We start from the raw sequence: 21,751 nt of genomic DNA on the forward strand, positions 1-21,751 counted from the left end.
CAACTTACTGTGAGGGATCTTAGATTTTGCCCTACTTTTAAACTAGCAAGCTAGCCTGCTACAGTTTTTTTTATACACACATACGTTCACATTTATGTATGTACTGACAGAACACAAGACCGGAGACACAGATGGTTTATTACAGCAACAACAGCCCGCGATATCTTGCATCAGTTCCCCGCGCCCTAAATCCCACAAGGTGAGGTGATAGGGGCTAGATGATACTGGTGCATACAGTCCAGCGCATCCCAGCAAAAGGAACACCAAAACTTAGAGACTCTGAGCATTTAAGGGTTGCTGGCACACCTGCACATCCTCCCTCCAGAGAGATTGCTCCTTACCCTAGGATGTGGGCGCATCTCTCCCAGATGGGATGGGGAAGGTGCCTCAAGGTTTATTACCCTGAAATGTAAGGAAATGTCTCCAGGGAGAGGAAGGAGAGGGCTTTGTCATTGTTACTGTGGGATGTCGCTGGGGAGATATGACTCTAGATCTCTCTGGAGGGATATGCCGTCTCTAGCTGCCAAAGACTTAACATGTCCTTTGCTCAAAAGACTTGGACCATGTAGGAATGTGAGAAATCCCTGGAGACAGATCCTGGACACGTTCTTCTGATTTTCCCTCCCGTTTTCTAAGTACCCCTTCAGTTGTGTGTAACGTGCTGGTAAATCCATTCACTGAATTCTTCTTTTTGGTTATTGCACTTTTCATTTTTAGAAGTTCTCTTGGCAAGGTCATTTTTATAGTTTTCTGGTTACTGCAGATAATTCCAAGCTTGTCTTTGATTTTTCTAAGCACAGTAAGTTTAATTGCTTTATATACTTTTATGCCCAATACTGTTTGGCTTTCTTAGTACAACTAATTCTTCTTCCTGGTGCCTCGTTTCCTTGTGTGCTTGGCTGTTTTTTGTCTGTGTTTGCTACATATTGTCTTGAAAAATTATTTGTGGGAATTACTTAAGGCCTAAGGTAAAGGTACATTCTTCCGGAGACATTTTTGCATTTGTTTCTGCTTTGCTTTAGGATGCTTTGGCATTAGGATTGCTTTACTCTAAATTCATGACTCAAAGTTTTAAAAAATTATTCAGGTGTAAAAATTGATTTGAAAATATTCTCGGGCTTGTGGGTTCAGGGTCTCTCCCTCTCAGTCCTTCAACAACTGGTGACTTTCCTTCACTTACAGATACCAGCGATAGAAATGGCATTTAATTTTACTTTACCCCTTTGGGGTGCTGGTTTTATAGCAGAACATTTCCCACCCTGGTTAGGCCTCAACTCGGACTTTGTCCATCTTTTCACTCCAAGGCTGTCAAAACTGATGTCTCGATTCTCGGAATTAGACAACCGTCTTAGGATAAAAGCAATTTCAGGGCTTTCCGTAACTCTCTGATTGCTCGCTTTCGTTTACATTTTGGCCTGATAATTTTTTTAACTTCTTATCAGAGATTTGATGTATTTAATAAGTCCTTTTTTTCCTCAACAATAATCTAGAGCAACTCTCAAACTTCTTTTATAAAGGGCCAGGTAGCAAATATTTTAGGCTTTGCAGACCAGATAGTCTTTTGTGATAACTACCCAGCTGTGGCGCTAAAGCAGCCATAGGTAGTATGTGAACAAATAAGCATGGTTGTGTTTCACTAAAATGTTTTTTACAAAAACCGGCTGCAGGCCAGATTTGGCCCGTGAGTCATAGTTTGCCAGCTCCAGATCTAGAGTCTATTGCTTACTGAACATCCCAGTAACACTTGTTAAATACTGAATACTTTCCCTGTTTTGTTGTGTTTCTTTCATCACGCATTAAACATGTTTTAGAGACTAGATTTTCCTGTATTTCTTTTTTTTTTTTTTAAGTTTATTTTGAGAAGAGGGGGGAGAGAAGGAGAGCATGTGGGGGAGGGACAGAGAGAGAGGGGGAGAGAGAATCTCAAGCAGGCTCCACACCCTCAGCGCAGAGCCCGACCTGGGGCTTGATCCCATGAACCCTGAGATCACCTGAGCCAAAACGAAGAGTTGGACACTTAGCCAACTAAGCCACCCGGGCACCCTTATTTTTCTTTTCTAAAGATGAGTACCATGACATTTAAATGACTGTTACATTTAATATGATTGTATTTCTAATGCTAGTTACAACCCCAGTGTTACTTAATATTCTTGTCTTGTGCTTTTGTCAGATGAACTTTAGAAGCATTTTTGTTGAGTTTTGTGAAGTATTCTGTGGTGTTTTAATTGGAATTTTGTTAAACTCACGAATTAATTTATGAAAAATTGTTATCTTAATGATGTTTAAACCTTTTCATTGAAGAACATGAAATATTTCTCTATTTTTCTAAATTTTTCTTTTTTTCTCCCAGTAATATTTGGTCATTTTCTTTATATCATGAAGATATATGTCTTTTGCTAGATTAATTGGTAGTTTAATACTTCTCATTGCTATTGTTAACTGAATGCTTTTTTAAAAATTGTATTTTCGGGTTAGTTATTACCACTACATGAGAATGCATCTGACTTCTGTGGATTTATATTTATCTTTTATTTAACCATTTTGCTGAAGTTTTAATTATCTATTGTTATGACTGATTTTCTTTGGATTGTGTTGGTATATAATCATATTGTCTGCATGTAATGATATTTTCATCTATTCTTTTCTAGTATTTCCTTTTTGAATAATTTTGAATTGGCAAAAATGTCCACTATGAGAGTGAAAATAGGAGAACAGCCTTGTTTTTTGCCCCTATTTTTTCATGGATTCACCCCTATTGTAAAATACAAGATAATACAGTGGGTCTCAATTTTAACTTCTTTTTTTTTTTTTTTTTTTTTAAGTGGGCTTCATGCCCAGCACAGAGCCCAATGTGCAGCTTGAACTCACAACCCTGAGATCAAGACCTGAGCTGAGATCGAGTTGGATGCTTAACTGACTGAGCCACCCAGGTCCCCTTTGACTTTAACTTTAATTCTGTGTTTTAATGTCTCAGAAGTGGTTTGAGTTTTATCAAATGGCTTTTCAAAAATGTACTAATAGTACATACTGTATGATTCTCTATATGTGAATTAGGCAAAGCTAATCATTGGTGATACAGTCAGATAGTGGTTACATCTGGCATATATTAACTGGGAGAAGGAACAAGAAAGCATATTGTGTTAGAAATGTTCTGTACTGTGATTTGAGTGTTGCTTTTATAGGCAAATATATAAGTAAAACCATATTGAGATGTTTAAGATCAGTGCACTTTACTGCATGTATGTTTTACCCCAATAGGTATTTTTAAAATCTGTTGATCTGATCATACTGATTGAAAAAAAAATTTTTTTCTGTTTATTTTTGAGAGAGAGAGTGGGCATGTGTGCTCGCACGCAGGAGAGGGGCAGAGAGAAAGGGAGATAGGGGACCTGAAGCAGGCTGTGTGCTGACAGCAGGGAGCCCAATGTGGGGCTCAAACTCAAAACCGCCAAAGTCAGGTGCTTACCTGACTGAGCCACCCAGGCGCCCCTGATCACACTGATTTTTATTGATTAAACTGTTAAAATGATATATCGTTAATTTAAATACATTTTTACTATTGATTTTAAAAAGAGAGACCATTAAAAACCCGTGTAATAAAAACAGTGATACAGAAGATCTTTGGGCAAATGGACCCAGCAACCACCTGATACCCAGTAATTAATAAATTTTGCTTCTTGCGGGATACAGTGGGATTACAAGTTTTGACAGCTCTGCTTTTCTTAGGTAAGTCATACAGAGCTATGCCTCTTCCCAGAAGAAACTATGTATGGCAATAAATGGAAGAAAACCCACTTTTATAAGATCCTAGTCAAAAGTCTCTCTCTGTCTAGAAATTGTGTTTGCTTGATGTTTGATTTGATTACAAGAGAGAGGTGTTACTTTCCCCTGGTGCCCCATCGAGGTGACCTTGAGGTTCATAAGGTTATGATTGGCTCCCGCTCTTGCCCTAGAAGGTAGCTTAGCCTTTGAACAGTAACCACATGGAGCTCACCCCCGAAACCTCCACTTCTAGCGGAAGACAGGAAGCAGTGCAAGACATACCTGAATGTTAGTTGGCGCTGAATTTCTTAAGAGCAGTCTTTTTGGCCGTCTGTCCCCCGGTCCTGAAATAGCCATCTCAAGACAACAAAAAGAATAAAAGGAAGACTTGACCTAGAGAAAAGGTAGTACGGATTTTGATAGATCCCAAAATAGCAATAGTCTATTTTGATCCCAAAATGAGCAATAGTCTCATTTATTTGAAAGAAGAGGAATTCTGCCTTTAAAAAAAGAAAGAAAGAGAACTTTGCTTCCTTTGTCCTATGTCTTGCTGTTTTCCTGCAGTCTCTTTTTAACCTTTTGTTGTAATAACTGCATGTCGCAATAACAATGCTTTTCCTGCTAGTGTTACTAGGACGTTGTCTGACGGACCTGGTTAACTCAGATCATGTGCTCCTTCCACTAACTTCTTACATTTTTGTTTTTGTTGGTTTTTAAATGCTGAAAAAAGTTAACAGTTTATTATAATTTCTTTTATTTAACAACCGAGGAAGTTCGTGGCCACCAGCAGTTGCAGTGCAATTTCAGGGGTGGGGAGAGTTCAGGCGTCTCTGTTGGAGCTGTGAGTGTAGCGAACCGTGTAGGTGAGATCCGCATGTACTTTTGATAGCGCCGATGGAGGGATCCCTCCGAAATTGACTTCATTAGCCTCCCGCGCAGCAGACTGTCCTGGGCCACGCAAAGAGGCTTTTATTGTTCCAGATGTTAGCGTAAGTCCACGACCGTCCAAAGATAGCAGCTTGGCACGTGATGTCAGGGCCTTAAAGGACATCGTCAGTTTTCTCTTCTCCATCCGTTAAGGGTTCTTTAAAAAAATTTTTTTTTTTAACGTTTATTTATTTTTGGGACAGAGAGAGAGGGAGACACAGAATTGGAAGCAGGCTCCAGGCTCTGAGCCATCAGCCCAGAGCCTGACGCGGGGCTCGAACTCACGGACTGTGAGATCGTGACCTGAGCTGAAGTCGGATGTTTAACCGACTGAGCCACCCAGGCGCCCCTCCATCCGTTAAGGGTTCTTAGGAAATTCTGCTTCAAATCCACAGAGATGTTAGTAGCTTCCTGGTGAGGCCGGGGCGCAGAATCTGCTGCCCGCTTCCATCTACCTAAGCTTTTGTTTTTAAAATCAGTGTTGCTATTTGTACGTTTCTTAACAGCCAGTTTTGAAGGTAAGGCTTCAGTCTTACAATGTTCAAACCAAAAAGGTATTTCTCCTGTCACATGTGAATGAAAGTTGCTTGGGTCTTGTATGCTGAGGATCTTATAAATGCCGTGTCCCTCAAATAGTCAGAAGTAATTCTGTTTATTACTACAAATGTGATACTTTTTTTCTAAGCTACTTGTAGAATTTTTTAAAAAAATTTTCCTTGTGGAGGCGCCTGGATGGCTCAGTCAGTAGAATGTGCAGCTCTTGATCTCGGGGTCATGAGTTTGAGCTCCACATTGGAGGTAAAGCGTACTTAAAAAACGATAATAATAAAATCTTTTAAATAAAAATGTTCCTTGCAGTTTCATGTCCTTAGACTACTTCTTAGTATCATGACCTGTTTGTTAAATAAAGGCCCTTTCAGTTTCTGGCCTAAACTATTTTTGTTTATTCAAGACACTGTTCAGATGGGACTCTCAATCCTTTATTCTTTGCCATTGGTTTCTTTTAATTCAAAAGACTTTAAGTCTCATTTGCTGGGTGTATGTTTTGTATCCCAGCACTGGATTGTTATCATCCTCTTCCTTCTTTTCACTGATTTATTTATTCTGTCTGTGCATGGATATGGTCTTCTGGTTTATTATGTTTCATTCGGTAAATTTTTTTGCACTGTTGAATTAGTGTTTTGGTTATTGCAACGGCTTAAGGATAACTTCCCCCTTAAGTAAGAGAAAATTGTGATCATTTTCCAAATTATACTTGTGATTCCTGTGGCGGTCTAATTCGGAGATTTACTTTAAAGTTTTCTGGGCTCGTTGCTTTGTTCCTCTCCTTCAGTATTGTAGAGCCTTTCACTGGTCTCTAGTTTCAGTTTATTCTCCTCCTTTCATTTTATACCACCGATACTTGCTGTTGTTGGTAAATCATTTTGTGCGTGTCAGACAACTTAACGATGTTTTAATGGAGTGTACAAAGGAGACCCCTTTGTGCTTCTCACCGTTCTCCGTCTTCAAAGTGTTCTCACTGAAGGATTTGGAGTAGAAAATTGTGTACTTGCTACCATGCTTTGGAGTATGTCCCTGGCTAAAGGTTGCTACCCTGTAGCAATAACCAGAGTCATGTAGCTTAAAAGTAGGGGCCCCTGGGTGGCTTAGTCAGTCGAGTGTCCGACTCTTGATTTTGGCTTAGGTTCGTGGGATCGAGCCCCGCGTCCAGCTCTGTGCTTACATCCCGGGATTCTCTCTTACTGCTTGGGATTCTCTCTCTGCTCCTCCTCCACTTGTACTTGCATGCGCACACGTGCGCTCGCTCTCTCAAGAGAAATAAATAATAAACCATTAAAAAACTAGAAGTAGAGGGGCGCCTGGGTGGCGCAGTCGGTTAAGCGTCCGACTTCAGCCAGGTCACGATCTCGCGGTCCGTGAGTTCGAGCCCCGCGTCGGGCTCTGGGCTGATGGCTCGGAGCCTGGAGCCTGTTTCCGATTCTGTGTCTCCCTCTCTCTCTGCCCCTCCCCCGTTCATGCTCTGTCTCTCTCTGTCCCAAAAATAAATAAAAAAAAAAATAAAATAAAAATAAAAAAATAAAAAAAAACTAGAAGTAGAGAATAGCCCAGGGTTAAGGCTGCCTGCGTGCCAACTATAAATCCATAATGTTATCACTACAGTTATGAAATATCTCATCAAAATTCGTACTATCGAGATGGCTGTATACACATATCATCATGCTGCGGAGTAATGTTAGAAATCTCTATTAGAAGACCATGGCTGGTTTTGGAGCACCTGGGGGGCTCAGTCGGTTGAGCATCCGACTTCAGCTTGGGTCATGACCTCACGGTCCGTGAGCTCGAGTCCCACGTTGGGCTCTGTGCTGACAGCTCAGGGCCTGGAGCCTGCTTCCGATTCTGTGTCTCCCACTCTCTCTGCCCCTCCCCTGCTCATGCTCTGCCTCTCTCTGTCTCAAAAATAAATAAAAACATTTTAAAAAATTAAAAAAAAAAAGAATACCATGGCTGGTTTTGATCCAAAAATAAGTAAGACATGGAAAATTCATAGAAGGATGCGATAGAAACTATAAAAGCTTAGAAGGAATATAGGACAAGGTTAAGTAACTGATACTATGGACCATTTTGTTCTTAGTGTCTTAAGGCTGGAGGCCTGTGTGCCTCTGCCCCCCACATCAGTTGCTGAGGTTGAAATTCTGAGAGGCAGCAGTGTGACTTCAGTCTTTCTCATTTAGACTGTGAAAGACTTCCACGTTGGACGGACCTTGGAGAGGGCATATTTAAGCAAAATACTAAGCCTTTTAAACTAGATGCAAAATGGGGAGGTGCCAGGATGCCTGGCTGGCTCAGTCAGAGGAGCATGTGACTCTTGATCTCGGGGTCATGAGTTTGAGCCCCACAATGGGCACAGAACTTACATTTAAAAAAAAAAAAGAAGGTACCGAAATGGGAAGGTGCCTTTGGACACACAGAGACTGTGGTCTTAACATATTCTCTACGAGGGGTGCCTGGGTGACCCAGTCAGTTAAGCGTCTGACTCTTTGTTTCAGCTCATGATTTCACAGTTACACAAGTTCAAGCCCCACATTGGGCTCGCCCTGACAGTGCGGAGCCTGCTTCGGATTCTCTGTCTGGCGCTCTCTCTGTCTCTCAAATAAACTAAAAATATGTATATATACACCACGAAAAAAGAAATCAGGGCCCTTTGGGGAAATGGCTGATTCTAAGTCTGGAGCAAAAAATGCAGAAGATTAGCCTGGGATATCTTTTCATTCCAGATAGTGAGGGAGCTCGCAAAGACTATTTTAGGACTACTTTAGCAAGGACTCTCAAGGTTACGTCAAAAAGACTAAAGAGGCTCCCGCTGGCCAAACATGAAACAATTGGAGAATCAATAAGGACGATAAGTGTATTGGACTAAAATATGCCTAAAGCGGGAGCACATGGGTGGCACCGTCAATTAAACATCTGATTCTTGGTTTTGGTTCAGGTCATGATCTCATGGTTTGTGAGTTCGAGTCAGGCTCTGTGCTGGCCGTGTGGAGCCTGCTTGGGATTCTGTCTCACCCTCTCTCTCTGCCCCTCCCCCATTTGTGTGTGAGTATGTGTGCCCTCTCTATCTCAAAAGATAAACTTAAAAAAAAAATAAAATACACTAAATATGTTTAACCTATGAGTTTATAATAATAATGAAAGATAATTGAGCATAATTGAAGGTTGTTAGAAAATCAAGTCATTATTTTGAAAATTAATAAAGGCAAGACTCTAACATCCTGTCTTTCCCACGTGAACTGTAGTATACTAGGTAACAAAATAGTAGATTAGAGAAGGCTTCTCTTGATAGAAATATTCAAGATAATGAAAAAGGAGGGATGACAGGATTCAAATACATCATTTTAGGGGCACCTGTGTCTCAGTCAGTGAAGCATCTGACTCTTGATTTTGGTTCAGGTCACGATCTCAGGTTCGTGAGATCAAGCCCTGAGTCAGGCTCCACGCTGAGCATGGAGCCTGCTTGTGATTCTCCCTCCCTCTGTTCCTCCCCCGCTCACTTGCGTGCATGTGTGCTCTCCTCTCTGTCTCTCTCTCTCAAAGATCAATAAACATTTTTTGAAAAAATGAAAATAAGGGAAAACAGGGGTGGCTGGTTCAGTCAGAGGAGTCATGTTGCTCTTGAGGTCACGAGTTTTGAGCCCTACATTGGATGTAGAGATTACTAAAATAAATAAGTAGACTTAAAAAAAAAACCAAGTGAAACAGTTGTTAAACGTAGTTTATTTTAATGATCAGTGAGTGGATTGTGATTTATGCAGAGCGTCATATTTCCGTGAGTATCATCTAGTGTTGTTAACCCTTCCTCCTCAGTTACATGGCATTAAATGAAAGTAGGTTTCTGATAAAGATGGAATGGGAGAGGGATTGTAACTATCAGCTCGAGTGAGACTTTTCTTTTAATGTTTATTTATTTGGGGGAAGAGGCAGAGAGAGAATCCCAAGCAGTCTTCGGACTGTCAGCTCAGAGCCGGATGCAGGGCTTGAACTCGTGAACCGTTAGATCATGACCTGAACCAAAATCAAGAGTTGGATGCTTAACTGACTGAGCCACCCAGGTGCCCTGGAATGAGAATTTTTAAGCCTAGATTTCAGCTCTCCCGTCTTCCTTCAGCCCCAGGAACTTTCGGGTCGCTGAGGCCGTGCGTTACCCTGTGCTGTCGTTCAGCGATTTCACGCTTGTCACACGAGGGATGTAAATCTGCTTGGTAAAGAGTACTCTTTCAGGCTGAGACTTGATAATGTTGAAGTCTGGCCTCTTGCTGGCAAACCGTCGTTCTCGTCGGTGATCCCTTTCTTCTTTTCCCGATTTTCCCCTCGGGCCGAGAACTGCATTCATCTGTCCTTTGGGTTTTCAGGGTGCCTTCTTCAGTTTCTCACACCGCCCTCCCCGGGCAGCTTCTGCTTGCTCCGCAGGCCCAAGCCGCGTCCGGTTTTCCTCCAGACCGTTTCCAAATAATCTCTTCTCTGATGTCTTTTGTGCTTATTTTAGCATTGGGGGAGTCCAGGTCATTTTGCTATTTAACTAAGCCTTCAGTGAGTTAAAGATTATACATTTTTTTTATTTATTTTGTCTTCAAGTACGTTCCATCTGTTTAATTCCTCATGTCATTCTTATGAGACCAAATGTACATTGTGACATCCTTGCATAATCTCTCCTATCCACTTCCTCCTCTTTGCTGTGTCTTCTGACCATTATGTAACAGGACTACAGATTTCCTAGGCCTGATCCAGCTAATTAACATGCTACTCAGCTCATCCACTGACAGCTTTGTAGCAACTACTTTATTTTTTAAAACAATTAGTTCTTCTTTTTTATAACTGAATATCCAACTTCATATTTCCAATATCTTTCATTAAGTCTCTGAGGACGTTTTATCCCTCCTCTCAAAGTAGGATATTTTGGTTTAATGACTTTCTATTCTATTTCATTGATCCTGGTTTTTTTACATTAATTAATTGATTTTTTAATTTATATCCAAGTTAGTTAGCATATAGTGCAACAATGATTTCAGGAGTAGATTCCCTAATGCCCCTTACCCATTTAGCCCATCCCCTCTCCCACAACCCCTCAAGCACCCCCTCAGTTTGTTCTCTATATTTGAGTCTCTTATGTTTTGTCCCCCTCCCTGTTTTTATATTCTTTTTGTTTCCCTTCCCTTATGTTCATCTGTTTTGTATCTTAAAGTCCTCATATGAGCAAAGTCATATGATATTTGTCTTTCCCTGACTAATTTTGCTTACCATAATACCCTCCAGTTCCATCCATGTAGTTGCAAATGGCAAGATTTCATTCTTTTTGATTGCCGAGTAATACTCCATTGTGTGTGTGTGTGTGTGTGTGTGTGTGTGTGTGTGTGTGTATACACACCACATCTTTATCCATTCATCTGTCAGGGACATTTAATTTTTTGAGGAATCTCCATACAGTTTTGCAGAGTGGCTGCACCAGTTTGCATTCCCACCAGCAGTACAAAAGGAATCCTCTTTCTCCGCATCCTCGCCAACGTCTGTTGTTGCCTGAGTTGTTCATGTGAGCCATTCTGACAGGTGTGAGGTGCTATCTCATTGTGGTTTTGATTTGTATTTCCCTGATGATGAGTCATGTGGAGCATTTTTTCATGTGTCGGTTGGCCATCTGCATGTCTTCTTTGGAGAAGTGTCTATTCATGTCTTTTGCCCATTTCTTCACTGGATTATTTGTTTTTGGGGTGTTGAGTTTGATAAGTTCTTTGAAAAAATTTTTTAACGTTTATTTTTGAGAGGGGGGAGGAGAAGCAGAGAAAGAGAGGGAGAGACACAGAATTGAAGCAGGCTCCAGGCTCTGAGCTGTCTGCACAGAGCCTGACATGGGGATTAAACTCACAAACAGGGAGATCATGACCTGAGCCAAAATTGGACGCTTAACTGACTGAGCCACGCAGGCGCCCCTGGTAAGTTCTTTATAGATTTTGTATACTATCCTTTATCTGATATGTCATTTGCAAATATCTTCTCCCATTCTGTAGGTTGCCTTTTAGTTTTGCTGATTGTTTCCTTCGCTGTGCAGAAGCTTTTTATTTTGATGAGGTCCCAGTAGTTCATTTTTGCTTTTGTTTTCCTTGCCTCCGGAGACATCTTGAGTAAGAAGTTGCTGTGGCCAAGATCAAAGAGGTTTTTGCCTGCTTTCTCCTCTAGGATTTTGATGGCCTCCTGTCTTATGTTTAGGTCTTTCATCCATTTTGAGTTTATTTTGTGTCTGGTGTAAGAAAGTGGTCCAGGTTCATTCTTCTGCATGTCGCTGTCCAGTTTTCCCAGCACCGCTTGCTGAAGAGGCTGTCTTTATTACATTGGCTATTCTTTCCTGCTTTGTCAAAGATTAGTTGGCCATATGTTTGTGGGTCCATTTCTGGGTTCTCTGTTCTGGTCCATTGATCTGAGTGTCTGTTTTTGTGCCAGTACCATACTGTCTTGATGATTACAGCTTTGTAATATAGCTTGAAGTCCAGGATTGTGATGCCTCCAGCTTTGGTTTTCCTTTTCAAGATTGCTTTGGCTATTTGGGGTCTTTTCTGGTTCCATACACAGTTTATGATTGTTTGTCCTAGCTCTGTGAAGAATGCTGGTGTTATTTGATAGGGATTGCATTGAATATGTAGATTGCTTTGGGCAGTATGGACATTTTAACAGTTGGTTTTTCCAATCCATGAGCATGGAATATTTTTCCATTTTTTTGTGTGTCTTCAATTTCTTTCATAAGCTTTCTATAGTTTTCATTGTATGGATTTTTCACCTCTTTGGTTAGGTTTATTCCTAGGTATTTTATGGTTTTTGGTTCAACTGTCAATGGGATCAAGTCCTTGATTTCTCTTTCTGCTGCTTCATTATCGGTATATAGAAATGCAACCAATTTCTGTGCGTTGATTTTATATCCTGCGACTTTGCTGAATTCATGGATCAATTCTAGAAGTTTTTTGGTGGAATCTCTTGGGTTTTCCATGTACAGTATCATGTCATCTGCGAAGAGTGAAAGTTTGACTTCCTCCTGGCCAATTTGGATGCCTTTTATTCCTCTGTGTTGTCTGATTGCTGAGGCTCAGACTTCCAATACTGTGTTGAATAACAGTGGTGAGAGTGGGCATCCCTGTGTTGTTCCTGACCTTAGGGGGAAAGCTCTCTGTTTTTCCCCGTTGAGGATGATATTAGCACTGGGTCTTTCATATATGGCTTTTATGATCTTGAGGTATGATCCTTCTCTCCCTGCTTTCTTGAGGGTTTTTATCAAGAAAGGATGCTGTATTTTGTCAAATGCTTTCTCTGCATCTATTGAGAGAATCATGTGGTTCTTATCCTTTCTTTTATTGATGTGTTGAATCACATTGATTGTTTTGCGGAAATTGAACCAGCCCTGAATCCCAGGTATAAATCCCACTTGGTTGTGGTGAATACTTTTTTTAATGTATTGTTGGAGACGGTTGGCTAATATCTTGTTGAGGATTTTTGCATCCATGTTCATCAGGGAAATTGGTCCATGGTTCTCGTTTTTATTAGGGTCTCTGTCTGGTTTTGGTATCAAGGGTAATGTTGGCTTCATAGAATGAGTTTGGAAGTTTTCCTTCCATTTCTATTTTTTGGAACAGCTTCAAGAGAATAGGTGTTAACTCTTCTTTAAATATTTGGTACAATTCCCCTGGAAAGCCGTCCAGCCCTGGACTCTTGTTTTTGGGGAGGTTTTTGGTTACTAGTTCGATTTCCTTGATGGTTATGGTTCTGTTCAAATTTCCTATTTCTTCTTGTTTCAGTTTTGGTAGTTTATATGCTTCTAGGAATTTGTCCATTTCTTCCAGATTACCCATTTTATTGGCATATAATTGCTCACAATATTCTATTATTATTGTTTGTATTTCTGCAGTGTAGGTTGTGATCTCTCTCATGCTTCATTTTATTGGGTCCTTTCCTTTTTCTATTTGATCAAACTGGCTACGGGTTTATCAATTTTGTTAATTCTTTCAAGGAACCAGCTCCTGGTTTCGTTGATATGTTCTATTGGTTTTTTGGTTTCAACAGTATTGATCTCTGCTATAATCTTTATTTTTTACTGTCTTCTGCTGGTTTGGGTTTTATTTGCTGTTTTTTTTCCAGCTCTTTAAGGTGTAAGGTTAGGTTGTGTATCTGAGACCTTTCTTCCTTGTTTAGGAAGGCCTGGATTGCTATATACTTCCCTCTTCTGACCGCCTTTGCTGCGTCCCAGAGGTTTGGGTCTGTGGTGTTATCATTTTCATTGGCTTCCATGTACTTTTTAATTTCCTCTTTAACTTCTTGATTAGTCCACTCATTCTTTTGTAGGATGGTCTTTAGTCTCCAGGTATTTGTTATCTTTCCAAATTTTTTCTTGTGGTTGATTTCAAGTTTCATAACATTATGGTCTGAAAATATGCACGGTATGATCTCGATCTTTTTGTACTTGTTGAGGGCTGATTTGGGTCCCAGTATGTGATCTATTCTGGAGAATGTTCCATGTGCACTCAAGAAGAATGCGTATTCTACTGCTTTAGGATGAAATGTTCTGAATATATCTGTTAAGTCCATCCAGCCCAGTGTGTCATTCAAAGCCGTTGTTTCCTTGTTAATTTTCTGTTTAGATCATCTGTCCATTGCTGTAAGTCAGGTGTTGAAATCCCCTACTGTTATGGTATTATTATCAATGAGTTTTTTTTTATGTTTGTGATTAATTGATTTATATATTTGGAGCATAAATGTTTACAATTGTTAGGTCTCCTTGGTGGATAGACCCCTTAATTATGATATAATGCCCTTCTTCATCTCATGTTACAGTCTTTATTTTGAAGTCTAGATTGTCTGATATAAGTATGGCTACTCTGGCTTTCTTTTGGTGACCATTAGCATGATAGATGGTTCTCCATCCCCTTACTTTCAATCTGAAGGTGTCTTTAAGTCTAAATGGGTCTCTTGTAAACAGCATATAGATGGATCTTGTTTTCTTATCCATTCTATTACGTTGTGTCTTTTGATTGGAGCATTTAGACCATTGATGTTTAGAGTACTGAAAAATATGAATGTATTGCCATTATGTTGCCTGTAGAGTTGGAGTTTCTGGTGGTGTTCTCTGGTCCTTTCAAGTCTTTGTTGCTTTTGGTCTTTGGGGTTTTTGTTGTTGTTTTGTTTGTTTGTTTGTTTGTTTGTTTGTTTTGTCTTTTCTCCCCTCAGAAGGTCCCCCCTTAAAATTTCTTGCAGGGCTGGTTTAGTGGTCATGAACTCCTTTCATTTCTGTTTGGGTAACTTTTTTATCTCTCCTTCTATTTTGAATGACAGCCTTGCTGGATAAAGAATTCTTGGCTGCATATTTTTGTGATTCAGCACATTGAATATATCCTGCCCCTCCTTTCTGGCCTGCCAATTTTCTGTGGATAGGTCTGCTGCGAACCTGGTCTGTCTTCCCTTGTAGGTTAAGCACTTTTTTCCCCTTGCTGCTTTCGTGATTCTTCCCTTGCCTGAGTGTTTGTGAATTTGACTATATGATATGCCTGTTGATGGTCAGTTTTTGTCCAATCTAATGGGAGTTCTCTGTGCTTCCTGGATTTTGATGTCTGTATCTTTCCTCAGGTTAGGAAAGTCTTCCGCTATTATTTGCTCACATAAATTTTCTACCCCTTTTTCTCTCTCTTCATCTTCTGAGACCCCTACGATTCTGATGTTATTCCTTTTTAATGAGTCACTGAGTTCTCTAAAGATTATATATTTAAAATTTCACCATTCGCAAAAAATGTCAAAACAATTTATTGACCCAGAAAACCCTAATTAATCTGGGAACAGTTGAAACAGTGCTCCACCCCCACCCCCAAGGAATACTATGATTAATGCGATGTATATAACTCTGCTGATAGTTCTTTTCCTCGCCGTTTAGGATCATGGCTGCTATTCCCCAGAATAATCTACAGGAGCAACTGGAACGCCACTCAGCCAGAAAACTCAATAACGGATTAAGTCTTGCAAAACCGAAATCTTCGTAAGTATTTTGGCTGTCGTACAGACACTGACCCACAGTATCATACAGATGAGATCTCTTCCCTTTCGACCCTTTCACTGCACATCAGGAAATGAAGCTGAGAGGGCCAGTGACTCTCCTACTTTGCAAATTAATGGTAGGACATGTTTTAGCAGCACCAGGTGCTAAATTGTTCAGTGACTTTGCGTTGTTCCTGGTGCATAATGCTTGCTCAGTGAATATTTGTGGGATGAATGAATAGTGAATCCTATAAATTTGGCCAAACAGGTATTTTTAATATTTTAATATAATTTTATATCCATTCCAAGAACAGTTTATATGGAAATGACAGCTCTCCAGTTCTGTTCTCTCCTCTAAGCTAGACTCCAAACTGCTTGTAGTGATACTTGATTTCTCTTCTTAACTGTGCCTGTACCAAGACTAGACACTGTTCTGGGCGCTTGGCTTTAAAGTTACCATTGACCTTCATGTCACTAAACCTCACAGACACCCAGGATACCTGCCTGTCTCTTTTACTTGTTTTTCAGATTTCAGTGGAGCCTCTTTGGGTTTTGCCTCTTTTCCCCATAAAACTTGTATCAGAATGGCAACAAGTTGCCACATATGAGTTTCTTCTCTGTTTCTTTGATGCTGTCCCCTCCCACTGGAGGTGCTGCTGGCTGAGGATGGCCAGCCTGAGAAATAAAGTAGTGGGAATGGCCCCGACACTCTCAAAACTGAATAATTAGCTTCTGCATTAGAAAGATCAGAGCATACTGCGGTGCCCGGGTGTCTCAGTCGGTTAAGTGTCTGACTCTTGATTTCAGCTCAGGTCATGAAGTCACAATTCATGAGTTCAAGCCTGGCATTAGGTTCTGCACTGACGGTGTGGAACCTGTTTGCGATTCTGGCTCACTCTCCCTGTCTCTGCCCCTTCCGTGCTCGCTCGCTCGCTCGCTCTCTCTCTCTCAAAATAAATAATATAAACTTTTAAAAAAAAGAAAGATCAGCTCATACAAAATAAAATTTAAGTTACCTTACACATTTAAAAACCAGAGAGGGAACAGGTTCTTTGATCACTTGTGATATAGTTAAGGTGAGTTGCTGTATAAATCAGGAACAGATTTTAGAGTTTTGTATAGTTGGTGTGTTTGTTAAAACTCATCAGTCTAATTCGGTTTTCCAATTATTTTTCAGAGGTTTCACTTTTAAAAAGAAAATATCTTCAGCCAACGATGTATCTGTCACTAGCGTATCAGTAGCAAAAGCACCTGTGTTAAGTGATAAAAGCGTTAATGTTACTGAGACCTTTTCCTTTAGTGAACCTTCACCTCGTGTCACAAGTCAGCAGACAAGGGTCAGTGACTTTAAAAATGCTCCAGCAGGACAGCAAACCAGGAGAGCTCTTTCAAAACCATCATTGCCAGATTTGCCGCAGGTTCCACGGGGAGTTTTTTGTAATACCCGGAACACATCGGTGGTAAAGAAACCCAGTAATGCTACTTTCAAGAAATTAGAATTTAGTTCTTCATCAGATTCTTTTGTTACTGTCGATGATTGGGATGATCTGGACGACTTTGATATTTCTGGAAATTCAGAAGCATTTGTGACACCGTGCAAAAGTCACGTGGTAAGAGTAAGCACTGCTCAGAAATCGAAAAAGAGCAAGAGAAACTTTTTTCAAGCACAGCGTTCTCAAGCAGATACAATAAAGGCTGATGTGACTCTGTCCTCCTCTGCAAGCGAGCAAGCATGTGTGACTAAGGAACAGAACAACTACTCGGAATGGTTAAGTAACGACGTGATTTGCATTGACGATGACCCTATTCCCGAAGAGCTTCTAGGTGGAGATGCTCAGGATGGGCACCCTGTAAAAACTCACTTGGGAAAAGAAAGAGGTAAAAATTATATTTTATCTCATTTTAGTATGTTGATTGTATTAATTTATTCAAAGCCAGGCGTTGGGAACGACAGCAAGGAGATACAGTTGTTTTCCTTAGGCCCTTTGGAGGAACTTACTGAACAATGTTTTGGCCACGTTCTTGAGGCAGGACCTACAGATGAAATGAAAAGATTTTATTCTGATAATATTATTATATAAACACGAAAAATAGCTCTATAATTTTACTTGTGAAGAAAATAAAGTCCATAGAGGTTAAATGGTTTCTTAATGGTCTCCTGGCTAGTTAGTGGTAGAATTGGGATGTGGAACTAAGCCTTTCTGTTATAATTCCTTCATGGCTTGCTCCCACCTAAAATTAATGTAGAATATGACGTAATTCTGCTATTAAAGTTTTACACATTCAAATCATTTTCTGTGTAGCTGTCATAATTATTAGGTGTCCAGAACCTACCAGCTAAGATTAGCCATATGTGGAAGTACCCGACGTACGAAATAGGTATAAATACGAGACCAACACTTTTAGGCCTGAATCCCATCAAGGTTACTAGCGGCTGAGAGGGGATGGAGAAATGATCGACAGCAAGCAAAACTAAAGTCTAATCAAATGCGTTGCTGTTCATGGACAGAAAATTGGGTGAAAGGTGAGTTAGAAAGCAACCATGTGGCATCGTTATCCCACACAGTCAAGAGAGAGGGAGAAACACTGAATCCAGCAGGACGCAAGCGACTGGGATGCCTTGGCGGCACGGTCAACTGCGTTTGTGCACTTATCATACTGACTTGTTCTACTTCCCTCTTAAATAAGAGCGAAAGAGCAAAACGGAAGTGCCGACGCTCAGTTGGGATCCGTAATTCACCTGGAGACAGACGCGGAAATCCTTAAGCAGATCTTTAGCCTCATTCCCACGTTCATTGGACTTAACCCGGTTGACTCAGTAATTCTTCAGGAAGAACCCCCACCCCCACCCCGCGCCCAGGTGTGGAAGGAGGGTGCCCTCGCCTGGTGTGACTCGCCCGGAGCGCTCACTCGAGTGACGTCCCCGGAGTGATGAAAGTAACCCGTGTCCCCGGTTTTACTTTAGAGAGTAGCGAAAAGAAGATCTCAGAAGAAACGGAATTACATCCAGTTGAGAAGTCTCCGTGTGTTGAGCTCAACAAAGAGGATTACGATGCAGATTTCGTTCCACCTTCTCCAGAAGAAGTCACCTCTGCCTCTTCTTCCGCTTTAAAATGTCTCAGGTAAAACAGCTAGTTCATAAACGTTGTTTATTTCTGGGATGTCTGAAACAATCCTCTTTAGCTTGGTAGCATCTGTATAGATTTATATCCTGCGTCTGCACAGTTTATATCTCAATGAAAGCGTCAGAAAATCCCTGTTTATACATTTTATTTAATTGATGACATTCTAAAGCTGTAAACTTCCGTTGCTCTTAATTACATAGGACCTCCGAACAGTTTTATTGAGTTGATTTTTACAGGTGGAATATATTCCTAAAAATACTATATTTCCAAACTCTTAGACCTGAAATGACATAAAATGAACTCATTGGGAAAGTGACTTAGTAAATAATATGCCCTTTTTTTCTTTTTCTTTTCCTTTTTTTTGGTCTTGCAGTATAGAATTGGCCATCGTATTTGTCATTCTCTGAATTCTAGTAAATCGGTGACATGGTTGTGGTTAATTGGTAGTGTGGGGAAAAGATGGTACATATAGCCCGTCAATAGCTTAAAAAACTAATAGTCCACATTACCTCTGTCTCCCACCCAATCCGGACCACAGTCCAGTTGAGTGATAGAGGATTTACTGTGCTGTTAATCAATATTTTAATGAGAGCAGGTCCGTCTAGGATCCCACCTTCATCAACAAGGAGGTGTTTGCCTGCATAACCTCTTTCTCTGGGCTTGTGTTTTCACAGGTGGGTTGGGATGTTTGAAGAGATGGGAAAGGTCACAATGTCATTACTGTTTGATGACGAAACTAAACAACTGTAAGAGCTGCCCTGTCCTCTTTGTCCTTCCCATAGAAATTCAGACAGAGCTATAGGAAGTGGAGGAACTGAGCAAAAGTTCATATGGAGCGTAGATTCTAAACCAGATTCTCCTAGAACAGTGAAGCAGCCAAGGCCCGGGGAGGAGCAGGCGTTGCCTGGGATGGTACATTTAATGGCAGATGGACAGAGATCCAGTGTAAGGCTGTTCCCCGGGCCAGACCGCTTCCCGTTGAACGCCTGCCTTTCTTTCCTCTGTTCATCAAAAAAGTGTGTGTGGCCCAGATGACACTGCAGCCTGTTTAACGGGACACTTGCAGTGCTGCGGTTCCCTCAGACCAGACATTCTCTTTACCCGTGTTAAGTTCTGATCCTTCTCTGCATGTGTGTGTGATTTTTGCATTGCTGTAATCAACATGTAACTATAATGTTTTATTCTGCTGCTTTGCTCTTAACGTTATTTTAAAAACATTTTCCATGTTTCTACGTAGTCTTTATCTTTATTCTTTTTAATGGCCACGTGATCTTTTGAGTTGTCATACCATGGTTATAGGTTGTTCGCAGTTAGAAAATGTTTATTTCCAAGGTTATTCCCAGCGTAGATTCTCTCTCTGTGTTTTCCATTGCAACCTCAAATATATATTTGTGTATATTTTAAAACCAAAACAGAATGTTCACAGACAGTACTCTAACCGTGGGCAGTACACACGTAAATTTTCTTTTGTATTTTATCTTGTTTTAAAACACTGCTTGTGACTTCTGAATTAACTTCCAAGGTGGAACGGTCGGATAGTAAATAACCAGACGAGAAACATGTTTTGTATCTCCTGTGTGCCTAAACCTCCTTAGCTGGCCCCCAGACTTCTGCCTTCAGGTCCCACGTCACCTCTTGAGCTCTGTCTCCAGTTATGCCCGTACAACAGCTCTAAGTTCCAAAGAGCTAAGTGAGACGAGCTGAAAATCCGGAAAACGTTGCTAAAAATAGAATGTCTTTCCTTTGATTATATTATCTTTTTTTTTTGACATTTATTGATTGATTGACTGAGAGACATAGAGAGACAGAGCACAAGTTGGGGAGGGGCAGAGAGAGAAGGAGGCACAGAATCCGAAGCAGGCTCCAGGCTCTGAGCTGTCAGCACAGAGCCCGACACGGGGCTCGAACTCACGAACCGTGAGATCATGACCTGAGCCGAAGTCGGACGCTCAACCGACTGAGCCCCCCAGGCACCCCCTATATTATCATTTTTTAAGACTGTGTAAAGCATAGTTATTCCTCACTGTTCGATTTATTTAGAAGATTGCATTCTAAAATCCTGCTTTAGGTACGTATAGTGATTCCTGAATATCAAGTAAAGAGAATTGTCTTTATTGTCTCCCCTCATGGTCCGTCACCTTTCCCTTACCCACCATTCAAGGTTTCCTCAAGTCTCCCTCCTTGACAGAGCCTTCTCACGTTCCAGAAGGCACTGTATTTCCATGGTACCCTCTCTAACACCATTTAGTGTGCATTTATTTTGTTTCAGGTATTTCTTGTATCTAGTCAGACTGACCACGTTTGTATGTGTTGATAATTTTCGTATAATCTGCATGAGTTGATCTTACGTACAGATAATGTATTCGCCATGCTGGCCTAGCAAGAGAATCTGGAAAAATGCTTTGGAACCTCAGAAGAGAGGAATGTGAATAACTACGTGCTAGAGGAAGCAGAAGAGTAAGACTTGGACCGGGCCTAGAAGAAAAGTGTGATTTGGGTCGGAAGAGATTAGACGGTGGGGTTGCCAAATTGAGAGGAGAGCAAGGCACAATCCCTGAGGCAGACCACGCCGGGCTTCTGTGAGGAGTGGGAGCGATGCTGTGTGATGCCACCTGGGGTTACTGAAAGGACACCTTTGGAGGTAGAGCTGAAAGGTCTCTTGGGGCCAGAAGATGGGAGACTTTGAAAGCCAGCCAGAGAAGTTCTAGAATGGAAGAGACAAAAAACATGTTTCTCTGTTCTGTTCCATATTGTCCGGCCAGTGGTGGAAAAACATCACAGAAAGAATTATGCATTTGGTCTAAGTCTGTATTATGGTTGGTTTTATATTTTTTAATTTGCAGTATATTAAAGGACCTTGACGCCTCTGACACAAAGGATGGTCCTAGCACATCAGAGGACTCAGCAAAACCCAAGGAGACGACACTGTGGCAGCCTGATCGAGAAACCAGCACAGACTATGAGGGTACAAAAATTATTTTAGACATAGCGCGTATTTTACTTACGTTTGAAAACAAAGCGTGATTATATTTTTAACCTGTGGCTGTCTAGCATGAGGTGCGTGAGATGGCTCTTACAGAGCCAGGCCCCCACACAGAACCGGGCCCCCCCCCACAGAACAGGCCCCCCACACAGAACCAGGCCCCTCAGATCCAGCCAATCCTCCTCACAGAACTGGACATCCACACAGAACCAGGCTGTCACACAGAACTGGGCCCCCTACAGGACTGGGCCCCCCACATAGAACCGCCCGCCCCTGGGTGCCGTGTAGCCAGCATCGACTTCGACGACTCAGAAACTTGTGTTCTCACAAGATAATTCATACTGTGTTTTGAAAACACTACTTGTTAGAAAATCATTTCTCATACTGAGCCAGAATTTGT

General features: G+C 41.1%; 1 protein-coding gene across 4 annotated transcripts in view; it reads left to right on the plus strand.

Moving 5' to 3' along the window:
• Positions 1 to 21,751, plus strand: part of BLM (BLM RecQ like helicase) — an 88,936-nt gene that overhangs the window by 13,157 nt on the left and 54,028 nt on the right. For 2 of the 4 annotated variants that reach the window (XM_058736499.1, XM_058736501.1), the window contains exons 2-5: positions 15,143 to 15,244; positions 16,421 to 17,121; positions 18,209 to 18,365; positions 21,212 to 21,333. In XM_058736499.1, the coding sequence (XP_058592482.1) occupies positions 15,147 to 15,244; positions 16,421 to 17,121; positions 18,209 to 18,365; positions 21,212 to 21,333 (1,078 nt within the window). In that variant the 5' untranslated portion in view covers positions 15,143 to 15,146. Of the gene's footprint in view, positions 1 to 3,849; positions 3,976 to 15,142; positions 15,245 to 16,420; positions 17,122 to 18,208; positions 18,366 to 21,211; positions 21,334 to 21,751 lie in introns of those variants that run through there. The other 2 variants (XM_058736500.1, XM_058736502.1) reach the window with 2 other exon arrangements.

The sequence above is a fragment of the Neofelis nebulosa genome, chromosome 7, assembly GCF_028018385.1.
Source record: "Neofelis nebulosa isolate mNeoNeb1 chromosome 7, mNeoNeb1.pri, whole genome shotgun sequence".
NCBI classification, from domain to species: domain Eukaryota; kingdom Metazoa; phylum Chordata; class Mammalia; order Carnivora; family Felidae; genus Neofelis; species Neofelis nebulosa.